At 36.5% G+C, this 21,223-nt stretch overlaps 1 protein-coding gene across 19 annotated transcripts in view; it reads left to right on the forward strand.

Moving 5' to 3' along the window:
- Positions 1 to 21,223, forward strand: part of ABI3BP (ABI family member 3 binding protein) — a 262,442-nt gene that overhangs the window by 142,199 nt on the left and 99,020 nt on the right. For 12 of the 19 annotated variants that reach the window (XM_067739084.1, XM_067739065.1, XM_067739077.1 and 9 more), the window contains 13 exons: positions 7,055 to 7,120; positions 8,280 to 8,354; positions 8,911 to 8,985; positions 9,960 to 10,034; positions 11,153 to 11,224; positions 12,003 to 12,077; positions 16,306 to 16,347; positions 17,187 to 17,234; positions 18,192 to 18,272; positions 18,717 to 18,764; positions 19,847 to 19,909; positions 20,025 to 20,099; positions 20,798 to 20,845. In XM_067739084.1, the coding sequence (XP_067595185.1) occupies positions 7,055 to 7,120; positions 8,280 to 8,354; positions 8,911 to 8,985; positions 9,960 to 10,034; positions 11,153 to 11,224; positions 12,003 to 12,077; positions 16,306 to 16,347; positions 17,187 to 17,234; positions 18,192 to 18,272; positions 18,717 to 18,764; positions 19,847 to 19,909; positions 20,025 to 20,099; positions 20,798 to 20,845 (843 nt within the window). The remainder of the gene's footprint in view (positions 1 to 7,054; positions 7,121 to 8,279; positions 8,355 to 8,910; positions 8,986 to 9,959; positions 10,035 to 11,152; positions 11,225 to 12,002; positions 12,078 to 16,305; positions 16,348 to 17,186; positions 17,235 to 18,191; positions 18,273 to 18,716; positions 18,765 to 19,846; positions 19,910 to 20,024; positions 20,100 to 20,797; positions 20,846 to 21,223) is intronic. The other 7 variants (XM_067739071.1, XM_067739079.1, XM_067739073.1 and 4 more) reach the window with 6 other exon arrangements.

The raw sequence follows: 21,223 nt of genomic DNA on the forward strand, positions 1-21,223 counted from the left end.
GTCATCAAACATACTCTTCCCTACATTTAGTCTATTGGCCCCAATCCTTCATTAGGGCTGCATTTTGTGATCTCATTATTTGGAATTGTATTTCGTTTAAACCTTCTCTAAAGTATGTTCAAGTGGGATTGACTGATTTTGCTTTCCTTAGCAAATCCACCTTTTCTTAAAGGTCAGAAAGGAAATTATAAAAATATGCTCTTTAACTATATGCCAGAATGTAAACTTATTTATAAATTCTAAATTAAAAGAAAGTTGGCCATATTTTAGAAATACTTAAGTGCTTATAACAATCATTCAGAAAAGTCCATCTTTCTGGTGATGCAATAGAATTGGTCTTATGTTCTACTGGAAGGTAGCCAGTAGAACATGGTTGGAGAAGGAGGATAGAAATCAATGTTCTGTTTCTGGCTTGCTAATGCTATCAGTGTTAAGCGTCCTTAATTTACTTGGTCATCCCCTTAAAAGACCATCATTTAGTACCAGGAGGGATTTGAACCTTAATCAAATAAAAAAAAAATGGTTTCTTCATATAACCCTAGATGATACAGTGTGCTTATTTGCATCCTTAGAAAACTCTCCAGCCTGTTCTTCCCCTAGCATGCCCAGACAAACTGACTTTTCCCTCTAATTGTACAGTAACTTATTACTAAGATGACAGTTCCTTCTGGCATAATTATTTCCCCTTGAGCAATAAACAGTTATCTTTAGAGACTTCCCTTGACAGAACTGAGGATGGCCTGCCTCAGTCTTTTCATTAGAATCCACTTTGGGAGCTCCCTTTAGGAGTTCATTACTAATTATTTTCAGTGTTTCATTCTTTCAGTGCTTTGTAGAACTTTAGTAAATTGCTATATGCACTTAAGCTCTATAAATTATTTAAAGCCTTGAAAGCTGAAGTGATCAGCATGCCTGAGGAGTGGTATACTGGTTGGAAAGTTTCGGCCACAAGTGGTTTGCTCACAGTGGTTGAAAAGAGGTTGAACTCTGCATTTGGACCTTATTGTCTTCCTATGAGGTGTTGATTAGCATAGATCTGGCCCACCAGACTGAATTAAGCCCTAGAGAGGAGAAAAAATAGGAATAAATGGTGGCGTGGATGCTTTGAGATCAGGAAAATAGAATTTAAGTATACAGATGGTTTACGGATTTGCAGTGGCCTCTTAGAGATTTACAGCTGCAGCCTTTGGTTTTGCTTCATGAGCATTTTCTTGCAGGCAATATATTCACAAATTTCAAGGCCAACCGGAAAGGTATTTTATTTTTCCATGTTATGAAGAGAGCTTTATGTACTTATTTAAATGGTACTGAGAACTCTGTGTGTGGTGTTTATAACTGCTTTTCTCATCCAGCTACTTATTGATGGTCCTGTTGTATTTTCCCCTTGTGTCTTTATATGTGTGTTTAGGATTCTATTTCCATGGCAGGGTATGGCCACGCAAGCATATGGCAGGTAATTGTGTAGTAGAGGGAGAGATTTGTGTGCACGCATATGTGTGTTATAAAATAATTAAAGGATCTGTTCATTTATTCTCATCTATCCTTACTAAGAGCATAAACTACCCAACTGTCAAACTCATTGTTATTTGTTCATTGTAACGGAAATCTAGCCGATTATTAATTCCACTGAGTCTTCCCATGTACAAGGCTCTGGGGTAAACCTTGAAGACCATAAAGAGCATGACAGGCACAGTTTCTATCCTAATGAGGTCACGAGGTCTTTCATCTAAGAATTTAAAAAGGAGTCTTTATACATATGCAGTGGAATATTATTCACCGTAAAAAAAAAAAGATGGAATAATGCCATTTGTAGCAACATAGATGAACCTAGAGATTATCATACTAAGTGAAGTAAGTCAGACAGGGAAAGACAAATATCATACGATACTACTTATATATGGACTCTAGAAAATGATACAAATGAATTTATTTACAAAACAGAAACGGACTCACAGACATAGAAAACAAACTTATGGTTAACAAAGGAGAAAGGGGGTGAGGAGGGATAAATTAGGAGTTTGGGATTAGCAGATATAAACTACTATATATAAAAGAGTTAGGGACTTCCCTGGTGGCACAGTGGTTGAGAGTCCGCCTGCCGATGCAGGGGACACGGGTTCGTGCCCTGGTCCAGGAAGGTCCCACATGCCGTGGAGCGGCTGGGCCCGTGAGCCATGGCCACTGAGCCTGCGCGTCCGGAGCCTGTGCTCTGCAACGGGAGAGGCCACAACAGTGAGAGGCCCGCGTACAGCAAAAAAAAAAAAAAAAAAAAAAAAAAAAAAGAGTTAAACAACAAGATCCTACTGTATAGCACAGGGAACTATATTCAATATCTTGTAATAAACTATAAGGGAGAGTGGGAGGGAGATGCAAGAGAGAGGAGATGTGGGAATATATGTATATGTATAGCTGATTCACTTTGTTATAAAGCAGAAACTAACTTCAATAAAAAAATAATAAATTTAGAAACAGTCCAACAAAAAAGTCTTTCACATAGTTATTAATATTCATGGAATTTGAATAAGATAAATTGATGAATTCTTGATCATTGTAAAGGCCTTGTCTGTGTGCCATCATATGTTTCCAGAGCAATATCAAAGTATTTTTATTATGGAATTTGCATCTAATCAGTTTTTTAAAAGTAAAAATAAAATGTACAGCCAACAAAACATAATTTAGCAATGTAGTTTTAGGAAGTTATAAGCAAATGAGAAAATTGTAGTGTGGCTTATTTCATATTATTTTTTTCTCTGAAAAATATAAAAATAAAATTTAGTTATCGTGATTATAAGCCATTACTGTTTTTTGAAAGAAACTAAAATTGCTTTTTATAGCCTTTGAATTGAACTGCCTATTTTACTAGCATTAGACTTCTCCTACAAATTTTAGTCCCATTTATATTCTGTGAATGCAAGATTAGAAAGAGTGCTTAATGACAAATGGCTGGAGAATGTCACCCACTAAAGTAAACATGGGTGACAGAAGATGTTTGCCTCTAAACAATAATGCATGATGGCATGTAGAGTCTAAAAAATAGAAGGGTTTACCCCTCTTAGCTATTTATCAATTTTATAGCTGGAGAAGCCCTTTAAAAACCAGGGATACCTAAGCATTTCCTGTGTTTCATTCTGGTATAGAAAGAAGTATATTTACAAGAGTTTTGTGGGGGTTTTTGTTTTTTGGGGTTTTTCTTAAATTTTATTTTTTTATACAGCAGTTTCTTATTAGTTATCCATTTTATACATATTGGTGTATATATGTCAATACCAATCTCCCAATTCATCACACCACCACACCTCCCCCCACCAGTTTCTCCCCTTGGTGTCCATACATTTGTTCTCTGCATCTGTGTCTCAATTTCTGCCCTGCAAACTGGTTCATCTGTACCATTTTTCTAGGTTCCACATATATGCGTTAATATACGATATTTGTTTTTCTCTTTCCAACTTACTTCACTCTGTATGACAGTCTAGGTCCATCCACGTCTCTACAAATGACCCAATTTCATTCCTTTTTATGGCTGAGTAATATTCCATTGTATATATGTACCACATCTTTTTCATCCATTCATCTGTCGATGGGCATTTAGGTTGCTTCCATGTCCTTGCTATTGTAAATAGAGCTGCAATGAACATTGGGGTGCATGTGTCTTTTTGAATTATGGTTTTCTCTGGGTATAAGTCCAGTAGTGGGATTGCTGGGTCATATGGTAATTCTATTTTTAGTTTTTTAAGAAACCTCCATACTGTTCTCCATAGTGGCTGTATCAATTTACATTCCCACTAACAGTGCAAGAGGGTTCCCTTTTCTCCACACCCTCTCCAGCATTTGTTGTTTGTAGATTTTCTGATGATGCCCATTCTAGCTGGTGTGGGGTGATACCTCATTGTAGTTTTGACTTGCATTTCTCTAGCAATTAGTGACATTGAGCAGCTTTTCATGTGCTTCTTGGCCATCTGTATGTCCTCTTTGGAGAAATGTCTATTTAGGTCTTCTGCCCATTTTTGGATTGGGTTATTTGTTTTTTTAATATTGAGCTGCATGAGCTGTTTATATATTTTGGAGATTAATCCTTTGTCTCTTGATTCGTTTGCAAATATTTTCTCCCATTCTGAGGGTTGTCTTTTCATCTTGTTTGTAGTTCCCTTTGCTGTGAAAAAGCTTTTAAGTTTCATTAGGTCCCATTTGTTTATTTTTGTTTTTTTTCCATTTCTCTAGGAGATGGGCGAAAAAGGATCTTACTGTGGTTTATCTCACAGAGCGTTCTGCCTATGTTTTCCTCTAAGAGTTTTATAGTGTCTGGTCTTACATTTAGGCCTCTAATCCATTTTGAGTTTATTTTTGTGTATGGTGTTAAGGAGTGTTCTAATTTCATTCTTTTACATGTAGCTGTCCAGTTCTCCCAGCACCACTTATTGAAGAGACTGTCTTTTCTCCATTGTATATCCTTGCCTCATTTGTCATAGATTAGTTGACCATAGGTGCATGGGTTTATCTCTGGGCTTTCTATCCTGTTCCATTGATCTATCTTTCTGTTTTTGTGCCAGTACTGTACTGTCTTGATTACTGTAGCTTTGTAGTATAGTCTGAAGTTTAGGAGCCTGATTCCTTCAGCTCCATTTTTTTCCCTCAAGACTGCTTTGGCTATTTGGGGTCTTTTGTGTTTCCATACAGATTGTGAATTTTTTTGTTCTAATTCTGTGGAAAATGCCATTGGTAGTTTGATAGGGATTGCATTGAATCTGTAGATTGCTTTGGGTAGTAGAATCATTTTCACAATATTGATTCTTCCAATCCAAGAACATGGTATATCTTTCCATCTGTTTGTATCAAGAGTTTTGTAAAGAAGTCAAGAGTGGTTGATTTTTGGAGAACTCTAATTTCCACCCTGTCTTATCCTCTGACATCCATTACTTCAGAGTCAAAAACTCTTGTTCAACCCATGAAATGAGGTAGTAGTGTGCTTCTCAGAGCTGCCCAAACAACATAAAACTTCCAGTGAGTGGTGTTTGTGTGTTTTTAGCACTCAGCTATCAGAAACTCCAGAAATAAAAATATCAGGGACCAAACCTGCTGGCAAACATGTGATTTTAATCTTAATTATATTTGAGAAAATGTTTGCAAGTAAGAGGTCCCTGACAGTTGGGAACTTTCAGATGTGAGTCACAATTGCCAGAGGATGATGGAAGGAGGGCTTCTTTCTCCAGTACAGTGTCTTCTGGGAATAACTTGAGGGAAGATGGAGGCCTGGCTTGGAACCTCCAGGATGGAAGGTCCTTGTTAATATGGAAAAGAAGTAGAAAGAGGGTGAATAAATATCATCTCTTGGAATAGAGTACAAGAATATAAGAAAGTTGGTCCAGTGTCACTAGATGGACGGGAAATGTGGGAGTTAGGATAACATATAGACAGTATGGTGTTTTTCAAAAGCAACAGTATAAAATATAAATAAGTCAGCTATTAATTCACAATTTCTTACCTAGTACAAGGGGTTTAAATACAAGTTGGTAAAGTTTTCCTGATTTGTCTCGTAGTTAGAGCGAGCTGACTTTGCTGGATCCATGATTTGAAATTGGCTTAAAGTGAACCTAAGATCAGCAGCTGCCAACATTTTTGTCCTTTGAAAGATGAGTCATTCTTATCTGACCCTTTAAAACTGTAGCTAGACTAAAGAAAGCTTTACATTGCAAGGTAATAAATTTACTCTTGGGATATCTGCATATTTTAACTCATAATATTCTTTCTTTTTTTGAAGATTTTGCAAAGCAGTAGATTCACCTTCACAAACTGAAATATATTTCCTGCCTCTTTTGTATGCAGTGCAATATAATTACCCTCTCTGCATATCAGACTGTGTCGCAGGCTCTGATCTTAGCTTCCCTACAGCTTCAACTAGCAATGGTTCAGTATCATTACACTGTCACTAAATTACAAGTAGCCCCAATGTGTAAATTTTCCCATGAGCTCCTGCCTTTATAGTTTATTTCTGTACAGCCGTTTTCAATGGGCAAGGGAAGTGACACCTGCCTCCTGACAGTTCATGCTTCCTCTATACCTCTCATTACCATGGTGACGGCTCTTTGTACAGAAATGGGAACTTTCTAATTTTGATGCTGTTTTTGCTTGCAAATTCAACTCTTAAGTGAACGTGAAAATTATCCCTACATTAAAATCAAGCTGTATTGTTTAAGGTCACCCTACTTTTCTTTATGTAGAATATAAAACTTATCTTTAAACCCACCTAGATTATAGATGGGCTTTTGGCTCCATGGAGGAATGTAGAAAGCTGCCTCTAGGTAAAATGGCAGGAAGGATGGGACAAGAGGAAGGTGCTGGTCTTAACTCTGCCATTCCTGGCCCTGCTAATGGAATGGGAAATACGTCGAATTTGACAGTCCCAGTGCGTGACCACTAGCAAATGTCCTCTGCCCAGTGAATCTCAATTTTATCATCTAGAAAATGGAGAAACTACCCCATTGTCCATAACATGGGGCTAATGTCTACCTCACCTATTTCTCAGGGATGTTAAGAGAGTTAAATAAGTTGACATATGAGAAAACGCTGTGCAAACTATAAAGTGCTGTACAACCTGCAAAGTGCTGTGCAAACTGTAAAGTACTATCCAGACATCATGATGGTGACTTTTACTAAGTACAAAGACTAAGCTGTAGTCTCTGTGCAAATTACCTCAGTGTGACTGCTGTTTCCTTCTTTGGAATTCTCAAATTGCCATCTGATTTCATTTATGTTTGTATTCTGAAGCTATTTGATTTACAGCTGGCACTACTTCCTTGTAAATAGCACTATGCTCACATCACCCTAGGGGTCAGTGTCAGGGCTCACTGCATAAAAGCCTTTAGTTCACGGCAAGAAGGACTAGAGGCAAGTCTTTTAGTGATTGCTTACACGTTGCTGACATGACCATAGCCCACAGCCAAAGCTCACTAACACCTACATGAAAATGTCCTCTTTCAGCCAGCATGAAAATATGTCATGAAATCTTTTAAAATTAAAATTAACATCTTCTTTTTTGTTTTACCTTTTCTTTTAAAAGCCACTTATGATGTTTTCTCAAGCCCTACAACATCAGATGAGCCTGAAATATCAGAGCCCCACACAGGTACACCCAGCCTCTCAATTCTTGTTTTTGGATGCCAGGTATTCTGACAATACTGCACCTAGTTCTCCCTTTCATTTTTGCCAAATGAAAAAGTGTGCGCTCTAGAGCTCCACAGGAGAGACATGGCAATCTGTGTCAGGGAGATGAATTCTACCCACCTCTCCCATTGAATGATTATTTCTTCACATCCATCAGTAAATAAACTCTGCCACATGTGGGAGATGCAGATAGATTAGGTTGCCACTGAGGCACAGTAGAATAATGGCCTATCTCTCTGTTGTTCAGAGTCATTCTAAAAAGCTTTTAGATTCTTAGTTTTCCCTGGTGTAGTGGTTCTCCAGTGGGGGTGATTTTGCTCCCTTCCTCCTGAGGAAACATTCGGCCATGGCTAGATATACTTTTGGTATCTGGGGAAGGTCTTACTGACATCTAGTGGGTAGAGGCCAGGGATGCTGCTAAACACCCTGCAATGCACAGGACAGCTCCCACACCAGAGTCATCCAGCCCTAAAGGGCAATAGTGCCAAGGTGAGAAATCCGTCTCTCGAGCAATCATGTCGCTCATTTGTCTATAGAAGTTCAGTTGGGTCTAATGTTTGACATTCACTTACTGATCCATCTACGGTGAGTTTAATTCAGTCCAATAGTTCCTTCTAGCAAGTATTTATTGAGCACTTACTAAACTAGGTACTGCAGGAGATTCAAAGTATATAATACTGGTCTCTGCCACACAAAGACATATGTCTGGTATTTGTGTGTGTGTGTGTGTAGCCTTATCTTAGCTCTATTGGTGCCATGATAAATAAAGGCAAATAATTTTAAATAGTAGCAGAAAATGTTAAGAAATGAAATAGAATGCTAAGAGTAGATTCAGCTAGCAGTTTAAGAAACAGAGGGAAGGAACCAGAAAAACCAGTTGAAAACAGTTCAATATATGAAACATTGTTTTATCATGGTTTAACATTTGAAGTTTGCATGTTTTTAAAAATGAGGTCATCTTCAACTCCTAATGAATCACTAGTTTTCAAATGTTGGTCAGCAATCTCTCAAGTGTTCTTGATATTTTCCCCCATTTGAGGCATAATTTATTACTCTGGAATTTGTATTTTATTCCTGGGGCCTTCTACTGCTTTTAAAAATGTTGACATTTATTCCAACAGCAACAAGCGATCCATTTCTGGATTCTGTCCCATCTAAAACTTCTAGAACTCTTGAACAGCCAAGGGCAACACTGGGTAATGTTTTTAACAGAAAAATTGTGCTTTGTTTTCCATCGAAAGAAAATCCATGTACATGCCTTTCTTCCAAATGACCATTTAATTCCATCACATCTAATCATTTATTTCTTTCCTATTTCTGAATATAATATATATTTTTTCCTGTAATGCAGGCATCTTATGTTCCGTTTTGGGCTCTCTCTCTCTTTTTTCTTTTTAAACCGTAATAGATGATATTTTTTCCATCCTTAAAGGAATGAAAAGCTTTGAAAACTGCATGGACATCTTCATCATCCATACCCTCCCATCTCGTGTGTTTGTGGCCTGTATCACCTCTCTTCCATGCATTGAGTCTGCCTCGAGTCAGCTACTGAACACTCTCATTCTGACCTTTTCTCCACTTTAAATTATCATTTCATCCACCAGCTTTCAAGACAACATTCATGCATTTTTCATCCTTCATCATGTCCTTGTAGCATGTGCTTTGTAACACCATCTAAAAGCATGCTGAAACTCTTAAGATACCTCATTTTAACTGGAATTATTTGGTGGGATGGGGTGTTTGTGTTTTCAGCTCCGAGTGAAACACCATTCGTTCCTCAAAAACTGGAAATCTTTACCAGTCCTGAAATGCAACCTACAACACCTGGTAACTAATGACATTCGTATAGTTGTGTACTTTGAAAGAATGGATAAAGTGACAAAAAGAATCAGTCATGTGTTGGCCTTTTCAGAATATTTTCAGTAGTAAACATTTCCCTTCATTCTCTACCATGAAATTCTTCAAAGAACTGGGGTATCTGTCCTACTTAGCCTTGTGATAATCCTCGAAGAATTTTCATAATCTTGGTGTCTCTGTATTTTTTTAATTGAGGTAAAATTAATATATAACATTATATTAGTTGCAGGTGTATGACATAAAAATTTAGTCTTTGCATACATTATTTTGAAGTATCATTCCCTTTCTTCTTGTTATTCCCTATACTTCTTTCAAATTTGCCACTGGAAAATAACAGCAAAATTATAGATAATAATTATTTTAAAATACATTCCCTTCAGTTAGCATATTTAGATACCACTTGGTCAGACTGTTTTTCTCCAAGTAGCCTAAGTATAAGGAGCATCAAGTAGGCTCTGCAATCCTGGATATGATAAAGAAAGATGAATAAAAGAGTAAAACACATATACTCTATAATAGAAAATTATTGGAATAATGAAGTTCATTAACTCCTGGTGAGGTTAGTAGTGAGATATAGAATTAAAGAAGTTCTGAACCTTCCATTCTCTAAATCTCAAATATTTATGCTTCTCCCGTGCTGTTCAGTAAATCACCTTTTGAGTTCTTAACTGTACCTTGTGTTCTTAAATCCCACAAGGGTCCTCCCTTTCCAGTACAGTTAAGTGAACAATGTACCTTCAATTCTCATACAGAATTTAATTTCTTTTGACTCAATCAACACTTATTGAGCACCTACTGTGTATAAAACACAGTGCTGGGCATTCTAGGGATACAAAGAAATAAAAAGCAGTTCTTGCCCTCAGGAAGTTTACAAGTTTACAGTTACAACCTGACTGACCCCTGGGAAATACCATTTATCAAAGCTATATTAAATCTTCTTTCAGCTCCCCTGCAAACTACATCTGTCCCTTCTACACCTAAACGACGCTTCAGGCCCAAAACACCAAGAACTAAACCTGGTAAATAACTGTCTCTTTAACCTTTCAGGATATTTAATTCCAAATAAATAATGTCCATCTACTTACAAAAAGAAACGATTCTATAGATTAAACATTCTCTGTAAAATTTGGAATTGACTGAAGATGAATAATTAATATAAAATAACAAGGATCAAACATTTTCAATAAGATCTTATTGAAAATTATGTGAATGATGTTCTTTTTTTCTGGGAAATACTCTTCTTTAATCAAAGTAATACATAAAGATTTTTTTTTAAAGTACTACAAGGCCTAGATTGAACAAGAGGAGTCCACTACCCTACCCTATTCTACGCTTGAGACCCATTCTCCAATTCTTTAGCATGTTTCTTTCGTATTTACCTCCACATTTCTAAGTAATATGCTGCTGTTTCTTGTTAGATCAATTTTAGTGAATGATGTTCTTGCATGCAAATTTTGGTATAAACATAGAAACAATTCCTGCTGTCACAGTGATATATACTGTAATTTATTTTCCTGGCATGCATCTGAGTTTAAGTGTTATTAGGCAGACAGTTCCTGTTTTCGTTGCCTACTACTATGTTTTCAGTTTTGCACTAGGGCGATGGCTGAGATGCAGAGGACATGACTCTGGCTTTCCAATTGCTTGTATTTTTTTTTTTTAAGATTATATCATGAACAATGAGAGCAATGTAAGATTATACAACCTGCTTGTGAAGCTATAATACTGTGTGGAAGCTCAGAAAAAGAAAGTAAGAGTTGAGGATGTAAGCCTCAGAATGTGTGTAGGATTTAGAGGAAAAGGAGAGGGGAACAACATATATTATGGCACAGAGTTTGAGGTAAAGGTAGTTTATCAACCTGGATGTGATACTCTTCATTGTCAAAGAGTACACTCAGAATCATGCTCAACAAACCAGGCTTTGATATTCCATTGCTTATTACAATTTTTTTATAGCTATACTATTATGACTAAATTTTAAAATTCTTTCCCCAAACTTTTACTCACTGCATACTTTGTAAACACTGACTACATATTACAGGATTTTAAATAGGTCATTCAGTTCCTCTTTGGAGGATTTTTTTTTTTATTGTCTCTAGAATATTTTAATATATATTTTTTTCCTTTCCACCACCAGAAAGAACCACAAGTCCTGGAACAATTACATCTAAAATTTCTAAAAGCCCTGAACCTACACGGACAACACTGGGTAACAATATGTCCTTAGTAAATATGTTACTTCATTTCACCACGGAAAGTCCAGTATGCCAGCTTTTCTGTAATGTCTCAATCACTGTTCTAATTGGATCATTTCAGCAGTACTAAATTATCTCGTAGTGCACATCAACTCCATGACTTTCATGGTTTTGGATAGCTGGCCATGTGGTGGTTGATGTGAACTCAGCATTTAGACGTCATCCTGTACCCTGGAGAGCCGTTAAACCACTGATGATTTCTCATCTTCTATGCAACCATTGTTTTTAAAGCTGCGTCTTATACACAGTTCTCCATTTTTTTAAGTAAGGCCCTCAAGTTCAACTTCATTTGGCAAAACAGCTTTCTGTTATGGTGTTAGTAAAAATTTCTTTATGCTGTAGATCATAACATTATACCTATCAGTAAATATTAATTTTAAAACATTTTTCTGATGCTTAAAGATTTAGATGTGGCTGAGAAATGTGAAATAAGGTGCAAAGTCATTACACTGATTTTGGTTTTCTAATCATGGGTTAAAAATCACTATCTTTGGGTAGTTGTGGTGACTAGTGACAATGCTATTTCTCTTGAAATGCTTTTTCAAAAAGATGAAAATTTATTACTGTATTTTCATTAAATGGTGCTCTGTGAAGTATTATTTTAATGGAATCCAAAATCATCCAAGATGATGGGTTTATAGCACTTGAGGTATAGGTTTTCCTTTTGCGGTTTTAGACACTGAAATGACTAATTATTGATTTGTTGATTATTTTGTTTCTTTATTTTTCCAGCTCCCAGTAAAACACAGTTTATTTCTTTGAAAACTAAAATCCCTCTCAGTCCAGAAGTGACACCCACCAAACCTGGTAATTACCCTGAGCTTTATTTTGATATTCCAAAAGTAGGGTTGAAAAGTTATTTTATGCCACTCTTTGGAGCAAGAACTTTTGATTTGCATCTTGGTATTTGATATAACTTTCCATGAAAAGAGTGAAAGTGTGATGAAATGATGTCGTTTATAGCCAACTCCTCTGATATTATCATAGCATCTCTCTGAGCTGTGTGGTGTTTCATTATGTTCATGACCATCACAGAGAAAGCACAGAAATAGAGTGGTGGGAAGGATTGAGGACTCCCTTGTCTAGGACTGTGAAATAGTTTCCAGTGCCAAAGTTGATTGGAATTCAGATCACACTAAACAGTAGCCTTTCAGCTGAGAAGTGGAGAAGTCTTTCCATCCCCTAAGAACTCTGCCTTGTTGGGGGCCTTCTCAGTTCTCGGGCTGCATGACTAGCAATGGTTGTATTTCCCTAATGTTCTATAGCTTCTTTCTAAATTGGGTCTGATTTCCGAACACTGACTTCTGTTTACTTCTCAGGAGACATTAATGATGTTTTGCTGAAGAAAAGAGGGGTTTTTTTCTTTTCTTCTTTTTTTGCAGGGAGGGATTATTCTGTGTATGTAATTAAAAACAGAGACAATTCCCTGCACAAGGATTGCAGGACATGTTAAATGATCAAATTGTTTTTTCCATCTATCCAGAATCTCTACAACAGTCTGAAATGTTGATGTATGAGATTATATATGGGGAACTTCATCACAACTCATTATTTTCATCAAAACTTTAACCCCTTAGCTCTGGGAAGAATATATTTCTCACTGTAATATGGATTTTTCATTAATGTATATTTACAAGGTAGGATTATTAAAGCAAGAGGTTTTCTGCTTAAGTGGGCATGATTTGTTTTTTGCAAAGACATGGGTAAGGAAGAAAAGCATAACTGCTCAGAGAGAGAATTCTCATGACTCCTTTTAAAGAGGCAGTGAGATTTCCAGGTGTTGTAGGTGTCAGAGGGAAAGAAATTATGGATTAGGCAAAGGGAGTATAGTTGATGCTGTGACCAGGGGTGAGGTCTCCAAGTCAGAGAAATGGAATGAAGTATTCTAACTCAGAGAGGTTATTAGGAGAAAGAAGCATAGCTAATAAAACTCAAGAGCCCTAGCAGTTTAAATCATAGAACTCTGACAGTCAGCTATCTGAGAGAAGGATTTCATGTACATTTATTTTAAAATTATGCCCAGAGGACTTTAGAATAAGGTAGTAACTCTTACATTTAAGCTGTATTTTGAATAGGGACCTATTACCAAGCAGCTTGAGAAATATTACTCTATGTTTGGGTCACCAACTTTTTATTTATTTTTTTTTTGAATTTTATTTTTTTATACAGCAGGTTCTTATTAGTTATCCATTTTATACATATTAGTGTATATATGTCAATCCTAATCTCCCAATTCATCCCACCACCACCCCCTGCCATTTGGGGTCACCAACTTTAAGTAAATGTTTTTCCAATCTAATTATTTCTGTTGTTACAAGGTAACATTTGAAAACATCAAAAAAATGTCTCCTAATGTTTATTACCATTTATTCATGATAAGCTATATTATTACTTTTAGTGGTTTCTAGGGGAATAAAATGTTTCTGAGAGGAAATTCATTAATACAAATCAAGGTGGGAGAGTGTGTTCTTATCACTCTAAGGTATTTGAGCAAAGAGATTTCTTAATTTGACATTTCCCTTTAAAATGGGGGAAATCATTTGGAAGCTAATGGGTTTATATTCCTTTGATTTCTACCTTCTAATCACCTAAGAATAGCCACACTTTTCCCCTAACAGCAAGTACCACCACTTCAGAATCTGTGCCTAAACTTAAGCTAACTCATGTTGACTTTGAGTGTCCTGAGGCAACATAGAGTGATGACTGGTTCTCTATAAACCATTGCTTGGGTTTTAGCTTTTTAAAATGTATTTATTTTATGGCAACCACCACTATAGCTCTGCTAAATTCTTCTTTTCCTGCCAAGGTTCAAGAGAGCAAATAAACCACCAAAAGCTTTTTGATTTGAGTCATTCATTGCCTTTCTCAGCCCTCTCCTCACACTCTCCTGTTTTTCTGTTTCACTTTCCATACAGGCTGCTTTTCCTTTGGTTTTCCTTTGTGGTTAAGCTAATGAGTAAAAACCCACATTGGTTTTGGTTTGTTTTATAAGTAGAATCCAGCACTTTCTTGAAAAATCCCAGACATCTACCATGTCCCAACTTGTCTGCCTCATCCAATGAGAATTGTTTCCTTCATAGTTAATTATTAAGATTGTAATGACGTTCGGCTCTTCAAGCTTTTAACGATCTGGAAAAAAGGGAGAGACCTCCGATTACAGCTGTTTGTTGTATGCATTTCTCTGACACGGTGGACAGAATAGTAAATTGTACTCATTGCTAGCCACAAATCCATGAGAGGGTTTTAGTTTTCTTTGTTTTGTGCTGAGGTGAGTGGTGTAGTTATTTGCATGCCACCCAGCTTTTTTTATGGAATTTTTGCACCTTTATCGGTAATACCTTAAGGCTATGAAATAGAGGAAGTCTTATCAGAAGATGTATTTACTTTTAATAAACACTGACTTTAATATTTTTATATTCAGGTGAATTGGAAGCTTAATTGATGGGGCTCCATACCTATTTGGCCTCAGTCTCAGGACCTAAAAAATGCTGATTTTTCTTTATAAAATTCAAAAGACAGCATTCTTTGATCTTTGTGAAAGCTAAAAGGTGCTACAAGTACCAAATCTTACTTTTTCACACTTTTAGAAGGCAACTTTGTAGAAATTAAAACCTGAATTACAACCTCAAAGTTTCAAGAGAATTTTTGTTTTTTGCTATTTTCAGATGTGAATGCTTTTTGATATTTATTGTATTTAATTACCGATATCTACTATTTATTTTCCCTTTCTCCTGTAGACTCTGACATTTAGCCACGCCCCCTCCCTCTCCCACACACACATTTTTTTACTTTGCCTAGTGTACTTCTATCTCGTACATCACTGCAGCTCTGCCATTCATCTGTTATAATCTATTTCTGACAAGTTCTTGAGAAATCAGAATTCTTTTTTTTGGCCACAGACATTCTAATGAATGATGCTACGTTTCAGTAACACCTGTGCCTTGCATTCAGAATAAATGAAAATTCTCTATCCTAATTATTTATTATTATATTTTCTTTTTTAGTTGCTAAAGAGTCACTACATGCTTCCCCCAAACCTTCCATACCCCCTAGTCCAGAAATATCAGAGATAACCCTGGTAAATGTAATATAAGGAATACATAAGTGCAAAATGATTTAAGTTCTGTTAAGCTGGTCAGTAGGGGCCATATTAATTGGTTTCTTTCTGTAAGAAAAAAAAAAGTCAAAGAATATTCACTTTGTATTTCAACAACTGATTTCCTTTTTTATTTTCTTCTTGAAAGAAAAGAATTCTTTTTGTTCTACAGAATAGGAAACCTCTATTGGATGATCTTCTTTTAAAAAACCCAAATAGACTTTTTAACCAAACTATATTCAGCATGAGGTATAATTTATTTACTGCTAATCTGAATGGCATTGGAGAATTTATCTTTCAGAATATTTATATAATATTGTTATTCAATTTATTCAGCATTTGATGAAATCTGAGACTACTTTCTGACTTCTATTGATTTGATAATTTAAATGGAATAAATTTCATGTGTAAATCAATTTGTTCACCAGCAATAGATACTAGTAAATACGGGGAACACCATATGAACACTTGTGGCCCCTTTTAGACTGTAAGTTCCATTCCTATTTTTTGTGAAAGAATATCAGATCCGGTCAGGCTGAAAATCATCCCAAACTAACAGAGCTCAGGCACGGTCACAGGTCTGATGGGTCTGTTGCCTCTTCCCATTTTCTTGGGTGAAACCGACTGTCCTGCATGAAAATAAAATGGCAGGTGAACAACTTCTGAGAGGCTACACTGACTTCCTTTAATATGTCCTCAGGCACGAGGAACAGTAGTGGGGAAAATAGCTAAAAATCAACAACAAAAATTAGAATTCTCTATTCTTTCTTCTGTTGTGGTTTGTGGAGAGGCTGCAGGCTGATTGAGCTTTATTTCATAAGCCAATAGAACCTGATGGTTCACCAATGAGAGAACACTTATTACGGTAAAGGACCTTTAATTTCTAGCTTAAATGGTGCTCATCAGCATCCCCTTTGATAATACTTGCTTTCATTGCAGCCCTGGAACCTGAGACTCCACCACCATCACAGCCGCCAATAGGTAATGAAGTTTGCCTTAGTGAGTGAAAAAGAATTCTCTTTCTTTCACACCCTCTATGTTCAACTTTGTGCTTAGCTTTGGCTTTTCAAAAGATTATTTCTTTGTTGTCCTTCAGATCTTTCTTTCAGCCATTTTCACCAGAAGATAAACTCCCTGCCTGTGCTTAAGTGGAAGCTCTGAGACAGCCATGAAAGCCATACTGATTTTGATTTGTCACATTCCTTGTTGTCCCTCCTTGTATTTGAGCACCATGTCCTGAGCTTGTTTTAACCTGGTTATTTCCCATAGAGGACCATGGCTTCCCCAGGACATATTTGTGCTTTCACTTTTAGAGGTGTTTTTCTTACTTTCAAAACTCTAACATTTGCAGACTTTCTTGAAAAGCATTATGGTCTTTCCAGATCTAAATATCCTAATGTGTCACTAGGAAATTCATTAAATGAGAGAAATATAAAAATTCACCCCAGTCTATGTAGCTTCTTTTCCTTCAAGAGAGCAAAAACTGTTCTGCTAGTGCTGTCTTAGCCAGTTATTCACATTTTCCTTCATAACATGAGCTGTTGGTTACTTTATTGCATTTACATCTTCCAAATGAGAGTCATGCCTTTTTTTTTTTTCCATTTCTCTTTCCAAACTTAACTGACCAGCTGCGTTTTTGTTCATTTTGTCTAAAAACACAGGAATCTATTTACATAAAAAAGGAATGTCTTATATGGATAAAAGTTTCACCATTTATGATTGCTCAACTTAGTACTTAAAAATTAAGCATTTTTCATATTTTACTAAAGTTCATCATTTTTCCGTTGATTTTGATTCCTTCTTGATCATTTTTCGTGCAGTCTTAGAACCTGGAACACTGGGAACTAAACCTTCAACAACAACATTAGGTAATGCAGTGAGTGACCTACCTTTTTTTCCTTTTCCTGACTGCTGGCATCTTTATTAACAGGCTCACATTAATGGATTTGTTCATTAATGTCCATTTGTGTGTGTGTGTTCTCTATTCCTTTGGAGAAAAATTTTAAATCCTATAGTCTAAAAATTATATCTCACTCTTTAAAAGTTGCCTTCCCTGAAATAATTTGAGAATTCAAAGCCTTTTTGCACATGTTACTGATTTATAGATTTTTTTTATTGGAGTATAATTGCTTTACAATGTTGTGTTAGTTTCTGCTGTACACTGAAGTGAAGCAGCTATATATGTATCAGTATACATATATCCCCTCCCCCTTGGACCTCCCTCCCACCCCACCCCCCTTCCCACCCATCTAGGTCATCACAGAGCACCAAGCCGAGCTCCCTGTGTTGTACAGCAGCTTCCCACTAGCTATCTACTTTACACATAGTAGTGTATTTATGTCCAACCTAATCTCCCAATTCATCCCACCCTCCCTTTCCCCCACCCCACCCCATGTTGATTTGCAGATTTTTAAATGCTAAGCGAAAAACATTTCCTTTTGAATTTTAGGCCAAATAAATTTTACTTTTTATCCCTAGTGCCTTCTAAAAGTAACTTTTCTCATGTTCCTGTTAAACATATACCTTCAAAAATTTAATGAGACCGTCTTCTCCAAGCTGTACAAAGTTCTGAATTTTCCACCTCAAAATAGAATAGAGAGATCTTTTGAACAGTTATTTATAAATATTTGGCAAAAAATAAAATAAAAATCCATTATTCAAGACCTCATTTAACTGGGTAAATAATGATAGAAAGTGGCAAACAGAAGGATACGTATCTGCAATAAATCAAAGGGCTTAAATGTGCTTCTAAGATACACGTAGTATTGATGGTCAGTTTGTAGGGCCACCTTTTATGTATTAACTAGCTGATTTTCTTTCTTCAGCTCCACCAAAGACCAAACGACCAGGTCGTCGTCCCCGCCCTAAAACCACACCTAGTCCAGATGTGCCCAAGTCCAAACCTGGTAAATGTGATGTTCAGGGTTCCAGTTAACATAGAAAGTGGAATATGGTAGTTTCTGATATAGTAGCTACCTACCGCCTAAATAGCTGGGCTTTAGGAACCAGTGTAGTTGATTTTTATATTTAAGGATCTATACTTTCTAAATTCACGTTTTATGAATACGTTTATCTTTTTATTTGTAGTTATTAAGTATACACAGCAGTAAGCTGGGCCACTAAGTGGATCGTTAAAGTAGGGCACCGTAAAGCTTTTACATAAGATGCGTATTCATGGCAGATGAGATGTGGGAAAGCAATAGGGAGAAGAGGGGCAAATGGGAAAAATGAAAAGGAAAATCACATTCAAAAAAAGTACACGGTTTAAGTAAAGATGGAAGAGTAATGTTTCCTTCCTCAAGATGCCGCTTCTTGACATAATTAGTATTTTTGGTGTTTTGCCTCTATAGCTCTGGAACCTGCTACGGTACAACTGGAGCCCTTGGTGCCCACAGTTGGTAATTCTGGTCTCCTCCAATTGCTTTCCCAGGTTGTCACTTTTGCTTTTCCTGCTCTCTGCCCAGGCATGACTGCAATTCTATACACAGTGTCACAGTTTTGTTCTATGCTTTCCCTCACCTTTCCTATCTGGGTCTGAAGAGCCTGAAGATAGGAAACTTCTAGAAGAATTCTGTATGCTAATTCAGGGAAAGTCCATGGTTTTGAACACAACTTCCTGGTTTTCCAGAAACCCTCTGTCCTCCCATCACGTGTCCTCGTGTAGAGAAAACCATCTACTCTTTCTCAGGGACTTCCGTGCTCATCCTGGACTTGGCAAATGGCAATGTTTTATTCCAGTGTCATGATTACCATTTCATTGCTTTACTCATTCAACTTGTAAGACTTTCTCCCTCTTAAACAGCTGCATGAAATAATGGCTCCTTCAGCTTTGCTGTTTCTCTGGGGAATTTTTTTGAGTATGTTTTGATAACCAAAGTCACACACACTGTTCTTTGTCTAGGGTCCAAGATAAAAATAGTATGGTCTTTATAACTTGAGAATATTAAAAGTCTCCAGCTGGTTTTATTGTTTTCAGTCCTAATGCTGTTTTGATTATAATTATTTCATTATAATTTCTCAGCATTCACAATAAATCTGTCACTGGTTTACTTTAGAAAACTCCAGAAATAAATAGCCATGTAACATGCTGTATAATTTCAAGTATCTATGGGTTACTTTCCTGATTTCCTACTAAGCAAGTTTCAGATTTCTACCTTACTGTTTTTATACTGGGGAAAAGAAAAAAAAAACCTATCCAGTAAGAAACAGAACTATTACACTTGTCATTTTAGAAATTACTTATACAGAAAAAAGTCTTCTTATAGTTCTCCTTACTTTTGTTGAGAGACACATTTTGAACATTTCCTGAAGGTTTTTTTCTTTCAGAAAAATCAGTAGGAATGGACACATTTCCCACCCTTCCCACCCCAGGAATTAATTTTGTTGTATATTCACTGAATTTATATAGTATCTTTGCTTGAGCATATGTGTCCTTAATTATTGACAGTTACAGCTGTGACCTTAATACTTTTTTCTTTAGCGTCGAAACCATCCGAAAGACCTAAAACTACACGTAGACCAGATGTACCTCAAATCCAGCCTGGTAATCTCTACTTTCAATGTCTTAATCTATAACTAGGAAAACGGTGTGTCAGTAGCACTAATCTTGACATTCACAGCTCTGACATGACACTAATTATAGCACCTTTTTCCTTCAGATTCAAAATCACCAAAGCAATTACTTCCTAAACCCAAAACCACAGCAAAACCAGATACGCCACCACCTAAATCCGGTAAACAATTTCCAGTGCTTCGGCTTAAGAAGCTTTTTCTTTGGGGATGTTGCTGAAGATGCTTACAGTTTGTCACATCATAAAAGCATAGAAACCCAAATACCATGGTTTTTTTGTTCATTATCTTCTCAAAGTAGCCACACTTGTGTTTCATGTGTTAAATGAACAAATTAATGTTTGGGAAATTAGTAAATTTTATATCGGATTGTCTGACAGATTCCACTCTTAAAGCATTTTTAGGTTCTGTCTTCTCAATTCGGGTTTGTAATGAATAGAAGCCTGGTTTTTCTGTATCTGGAGCATTTTTGAAAGTGATTTTAGCAGCTGCCACTAGGGAGGCTGACCCTGTGTTCTTCCCTTATAGGCACATGGAGATTGGCTTTCTCTAAAATACCTTATTGGCTTTTCAAATGGTACCTATGAACTAAGTGATTTTCTACTAAATAAGAAGATATTATATAATAGTTCTGAAAATTCAATTGTTTTCCAAGTGACATTTTCTCCTAAGATGCCAATTAGTATAAAATTCTAATTTACTGAGAGCATCTCTCATAATAAATAAGTCTCTCAAGGAGGCAATTTATATCAGCTTAGAATAAACCAAGTTCTGTGTCCTGTGAATTAAGCATCAATGAGCACCTAAAAGTCTAGCTTTCCTTAGTTTTGTTTCCTATATCTGTTTATTTTTTATGGTGCAGTCTTTGAGCCTGTTACATTTGAGAATGAAGCGCCCTCCACAACCATAGGTAACGATGGATGTCTTCCCTCTTGGTCGATGTTTCTCTGAACTTGCCCCTCTCATTTCTGTCACTGTCTGTAGTCTCTTGTGTAAACAATTGCCATTCATCCTCTTTTTCATTCATTCCCAAAAACTGTTTACTATTTTCAACAAGCACCTTTTTAATATACTTAGGCATTCTTACAGCTGCCGCTCAGCTTACAATCCCTGAATGTTTTTTGTTCTTTGATCATCTTCAGAGATAGTCAGATTGCTTGCAGCACTTGATGTTGGCAAGAGTTACAGGTGCTCTCTCCATCCATCATTCAAACCAGGACATTTTTGAAATCTCTGCTTTTATGTATGTATAATTTATGATGTGGGAGAGGGACAATGAAAAAGCTGG

The sequence above is a fragment of the Pseudorca crassidens genome, chromosome 5, assembly GCF_039906515.1.
Source record: "Pseudorca crassidens isolate mPseCra1 chromosome 5, mPseCra1.hap1, whole genome shotgun sequence".
Lineage (NCBI taxonomy): Eukaryota > Metazoa > Chordata > Mammalia > Artiodactyla > Delphinidae > Pseudorca > Pseudorca crassidens.